At 41.4% G+C, this 5,774-nt stretch overlaps 1 protein-coding gene across 1 annotated transcript; it reads left to right on the forward strand.

The window, feature by feature from the left end:
• The first annotated feature begins 465 nt into the window (after positions 1-465).
• Positions 466-5,337, forward strand: LOC145802456 (uncharacterized). The gene is made up of 6 exons (XM_082895178.1): positions 466-1,284; positions 1,395-4,079; positions 4,177-4,267; positions 4,349-4,893; positions 5,005-5,083; positions 5,186-5,337. Exons 1-6 carry the CDS (start codon positions 466-468, stop codon positions 5,335-5,337), a joined length of 4,371 nt encoding a protein of 1,456 aa, XP_082751304.1.
• The last annotated feature ends 437 nt before the right edge of the window (positions 5,338-5,774 follow it).

The following is a 5,774-nucleotide window of genomic DNA, read 5'->3' on the forward strand; positions in this document are numbered from 1 at the left end:
CCTCAGGAAGAAGGTTGGACCACTGTTCAAGCGAAGGGTAAAAGGAAAGTGGGGGATCCTGAGTTAGAGACTATACCTGAAGTGGTGGAGTCCCCTGAAACAGATACGGAACCAATACCTACTTCAGTTGTAGAGCCTCTGGCTGCTTCAGCTCGTACTCAAGTGATACAGGAGGATCCGGCCGAGAAGAGCTCCTCTGTGGAAGAAGTAAGTTCTGACAGTAGTGATGTGGATATATTTCAAAAGAAGATTTTCGAGCTTACAGAGCTGGTTAAACCTAATGCTGCTGAAATGATAGAGTCAGCTCTGAAGGAGGTCAAGAAGTCACCTATTGTAGCTCAGGTAAACCAGCATATAAAGAACAAATCCTCTGGCAAAGGCAGCAGTAGCCAGAGGAAGAAGAAGAAGTAACCAGTTTCAGTTGGTTGTGGTCTTTTTTTGTCACCTCTCCTTTTTTGTATCCCAATGACTGTTAAAATTGCTTCATGGAATGTTAGAGGATTGAATGATCCCTCTAAACAAAAAGAAGTTAAGAATTTTGTATCTAAAGAAAATGTTCATGTCATGGGAGTTTTGGAAACTAAAATAAAGCAACCCAATGAGAGGAAAATTTGTGGAAAATGTTTTGGCAACTGGTCTATGCTCTCCAATTCACAACCAACTGAAACTGGGAGAGTCTGGGCGTGCTGGAACAATGATTTTTGTCATCTTCAACTGATTTCCATGTCAAATCAGCATATTTTGTGTAAAATCCTTGACTTGGCTACAAATGAATATTTTTTTGCTATTTTTGTCTATGCTGCAAATAAGCACACTTTGAGGAAAGTATTTTTTGATACAATGTTTAACATCTCCCGTGCTAATTCCAAAATTCCTTGTATTTTCTTGGGTGATTTTAATGCTATAAGATGCCAACAGGAAAAAATTTGGGGTTCTCCTTCCTGGACCTCTGAAAATGAGGAGTTTAATACTTATATTAACGCATCTGAATTGGCTGATCTATCTTATGGTGGATGCCAATTCACATGGGCTAATAAAAGGAGTGAGGGAGCTTTCATAGCGACCAAGATTGACAGAGTTCTGGTTAATGAGGCCTGGCTGGATAAGTTTCCTGAGTCTACGGCTACTTTTCTCCCGGCTGGTATTTCTGATCACTCATCTGTTGTGGTCAACATAGTGTTAACAGTAGCTCCTTTAAGAAACCTTTCAAATACTTTGACCTCTGGTCTCAACACCCAGATTTTCTTAGCACTGTTTCTAATACCTGGTTTCAATATATTCGTGGTGTCCCTATGTTCAGAATTTGCCAGAAGCTGAGACAACTCAAAGTCAGCCTTAAGCTTCTTAATAAAAAAGACTTTAGTGATCTGTCCACTCGTGTCCTTATCTCTCAGGCTAGTTTGGATCTTGCTCAAATTAAGCTTGATAAGGATCCTTTGAACTGTAAGCTTCAATCTGAGGAAAGAAAGGAGTTGAAAAGATACATTGATCTGAGCAATTTGGAAGAGTGTCTTGCTCTTCAAAAATCCAGAGTCCAATGGCTTGGTCTAGGGGATAGGAATAGCAGCTTCTTTTTTAGGTCTGTTAAAGTCCAGTTCTATACCAAGCTGTTTGGTACCCCTATCTTGGGGGAGTACAATGGTCTTGAGCGCATTAAATCATTGGTGAATAAAAAGGTTTCCAATTCTCAATCGGCTCTTTTGGCTAAACCTATTTCGGATGCTGAAATCAAGGAGGTTTTTTGGTCTCTCAAAGCCAATAAAGCTCCTGGCCCTGATGGGTATTCAGCTGGTTTCTTCAAAAGCTCGTGGGATATTGTTGGGAAGGAGGTTACTCTTGCCATTAAGTCATTTTTTTACTCTGGTAAACTCCTCTCGGAGATCAATAGCACCATCATTGCTCTTATTCCCAAAATTCCTAATCCTATGAATGTTGGTGACTATAGGCCTATCTCTTGCTGCAACACCATCTACAAATGCATTGCCAAGATAATAGCTAACAGAGTCAAATTGGTGCTTCCTGATCTTATTGATCCTGTGCAATCTGCTTTTGTCCAAGGTAGAAGAATCTCGGACAACATCTTTCTGTCCCAAGAGATTATGAGGGGTTACCACCGGAGTTCCAAAACTCCGAAGTGCGCTATGAAAGTGGACATCATGAAAGCCTATGATACTGTGAGATGGGAGTTTATTATTGATATCCTCACTGCTATGAACTTTCCTCCTTGCATGATAAATTGGATCAATGCTTGTATGACTAGTCCTTCTTTCTCTATTTGCATTAATGGCAGTCTTCATGGGTACTTTAAAGGGGCTAGGGGCCTTAGGCAAGGAGACCCTATGTCCCCTTATCTTTTTGTGTTGGCTATGGAGGTTTTGGCTAGAATTCTTGCTGAAAAGTCTAGAAACCCCCTTTTTAAGTTCCATTGGAGATGTGAGAAGACTAAAATTGTTAATTTGTGTTTTGCTGATGACCTTATGATCTTCTGTAGAGGGGATCCGGGGACCGTCAATCTCATCATGCAAGGTTTGGAGGAATTTAGGAACTTGTCCGGTCTCACTCCTAATCCTAATAAGAGTAATATTTATTTCTCCGGATGTAGTAGTGAGCTTAAAGCTAACATTTTGCAAATTGCCAAATTCACTGAGGGCTCCCTCCCTGTGAAATATTTGGGTGTGCCTTTGATCACCACTAAGCTTAGAGCGTCTGACTGCCAAACCTTGGTTGATAGGATGACTAAAAGGATCAAAAGTTGGACTAATAAATTGCTATCTTATGCTGGTAGAGCCCAACTCATCCAGTTTATTCTTTTCTCGATGCAAGTTTATTGGTCTTCCATTTTTATTCTCCCTAAGAGGGTTATCCGCGACATTGAAAATCTGCTCAGATCTTTCTTTTGGTCTGGGACGGAGCTGAAAAAGCATAGTGCTAAAATTGCTTGGAAGCATATTTGCAAAAAAAAAAAAAATGAGGGTGGGCTTGGTTTTAAGGATATGGGGATTTGGAATAAAGCGGCTATAGCCAAACATGTTTGGTATTTGTTTTCGGGTGGGGAAGGTTCAATGTGGTGTCAATGGGTTAAGTCCTACTTACTTAAGGGTAAGAGTTTTTGGGGTATTAAGATGCCCAGTGATCCATCCTGGGTTTGGAGGAAACTTTTATCGCTCAGGGATTTAATTTTCCCTATTATCAAATTCAAACTTGGTAATGGTGAAAATGTGTTCCTCTGGCATGATAACTGGCACCCCTTTGGTTCGCTCTTGCTTCGGTATGGTCCTAGGATTTTGTATGATACCAACCTTCCTGACAATTCTAAGGTTAGTTCAATTATCTCAAATGATTCTTGGAACTGGCCTTTTCCTAACTCTTGGGAGATACAGGAATGGATTGCTGCCACTCCTCCTTCTCTTAAACCTTCCCTTGATTCCCCTGATATTCCTGTGTGGAGTTTGACTGCTGATGGCTCCTTTTCCATTCACTCTGCTTGGGAATGTTGGAGGGACAAGGGCCCAAAGGTTACTTGGTCTAATCTCATTTGGGGTCCTCCTGTTATCCCTAGGGTTAGTTTCATTGTGTGGCTGGCTATCCATGAGAGACTTAACACTGGGGATAGACTCCAAATCTTTGGTCTTCTTACGAGCCCTAGCTGCCCTTTATGTTGTGCTCCTGAGGAAAACCATTCCCATCTGTTCTTTAGGTGTCACTACTCCTCTAGGATTTGGGCTGTTATCCAAGCTAAGTGTAATTCCCATTGGCCTTCTTTGCCCTGGTTGGAACTTGTTGAGTTTGCTACTAAATCCATCAATGGTAAATCTCTGAAATCTGTGATTATGAAACTCTCTTTTCTTTGCACTATCTACCACATTTGGATGGAGAGAAATAGTAGAATCTTTAGTAAGGTTTTCAAACCTGAAGAGGTTGTCTCTAACTCTATCATCCAAATGGTTAGGGGTAGACTCCTTTCTATGGAAAATGTGAAAGCTTATGCAGGTGACAACTGGTATTTGGAACAATGGAACCTACCTTCTAAAATCCTGTTGCAGTCCCAAACTGCTGCAGCCGAAAGGAATTCGAGTGGTGTGAATTTCCCTACACTGAGGGTTGAGTGATGGTTAGCAGAAAAGGAGTGTTTTGTCTAACAAATTGTGCTGTCTTGCAGATGGTGTTTTTTTTCAGATTCTATCAGCTATTATGGATCCCAAATATTTACAAAATCTGGAGCCTATGAAGGGAGGGTTGAGTGATGTGAGCCAGTACAATTCCTCTTGTAAATGTGGGTTGAGTGGGGGGAGGAAGTACATATATTTTAGACTAACATGTACTATATATTATATATATTTTTGTGCAGGTTTATGGAATTTCAAGTACATTGTTCAGCTGGCTGGAATGAGAGAGCACGGAATATGTGGGCCGAGTGATGGCAGATCTTATATTGAGTGGAGAGCTCTCTTTTATTGTGGGTCGAGTGAGGGGAGGTCCTATACTGAATGCTTGTTGTTTCTTCTTCTGTATGACTCAATATATTGTTATGGAAATTCCTCTCTATTAAATGTTGAACAGGTTAAGCAGCAACTTGTAAGGTGGGATTGCTCCTGGCAGTTTCTCTCGAATGGTTATTGGATATGGGCTTTGGCTGCAAGAAGCTTGCTGTTGGTGACTATCTCTGGGCATTGGGAACAATCTGTGCCGGGGTTTGCCTGGTGGTGTGAAGGTGGCTACAATCAGCGCCCCTCTTTGGCGTTGTACGCTGTGTGGATTTGGTCTTCGGTGATGGCTGCAAGTTGTCCTAGGCATTTCAGTGGGTTCATAAGCTATCTTCATTTCTTTTATTTCTCTCTTGCTGTGGAGGAGTGGTGGTTGATTGCTGTTCAGATTTGGGTGGCAGTTGGCAGGGTGTGTATGTACCATGGTGATGGCTGCTTCAAGCGCCTTGCTATGCTACAAGTGGGAGCTTATCAGTGGTCTTTCTTTTTATTTTTATTTGTTCACAGTTGTAGTTTGCAGATTGCCTACTCCTACGGGCTGTGTAGGAGGTTTCATGTGTACTTTGGTGTCTCGTGTAACAGGTTTTTTGAGCAATTCGGTAGGATGGGCCCCTCTTGGTTCATCACTTCGGTTTGCTTGGGTTACTATTTTTGTATTATATTTATTTTGTTACAGGTGCCTATCCCTACGGGTTGTGTAGGGAGGTTTTGTGGGTGTGATGGTGCCCATCCCTACGGGTTGTGTATGGAGTATTGGATTGTTGCTGTGGTGCTTGTTGTTTGCTGGTTTTGTCTTTTGTACAAGGTCCCTATTCATCACAGAATATGGCCGTTGTACAGTTCGACTGGCTAAGTTTTCTTTTGGCTCTCTTTTTTTTCGGATGTAGCTCCTAGGTTTGGTCTAGTGTTTTTGTTTTTGTTTCTTTGGGCTTCAGTGTCTGTGGGCTGAGGCTCGTGTTGTTTTTCTGTTGTTAGGGCCTGGGGTATGCCCCTTGTATTTTTGTAAATCTTTCTGTTTTATATTATTTCTTATTCACCCAAAAAAAAAAAGAGTCATTTAGATGTCATCTAAGTGGTCTTGGGGGTCCTTTTTGACATGTTAAAACCCTGATTTTAGTTGCTTAATTCATGCCATGTTTGGTCTTGTTAAGTGTGGTTCAATACCCCTTTAGCTTGCTTTGAATCTTGGACTTTGCTTGCATACCTTGATTGCATTGTTTGGGTTGGTTTGGCACCATGTTCTTGCATGATTTTCAAGGCTTAATTTGCATGCTATATGTCCATGTTTGC

Source organism: Camellia sinensis, chromosome 11, assembly GCF_055761805.1.
Source record: "Camellia sinensis isolate YWXY chromosome 11, ASM5576180v1, whole genome shotgun sequence".
Lineage (NCBI taxonomy): Eukaryota > Viridiplantae > Streptophyta > Magnoliopsida > Ericales > Theaceae > Camellia > Camellia sinensis.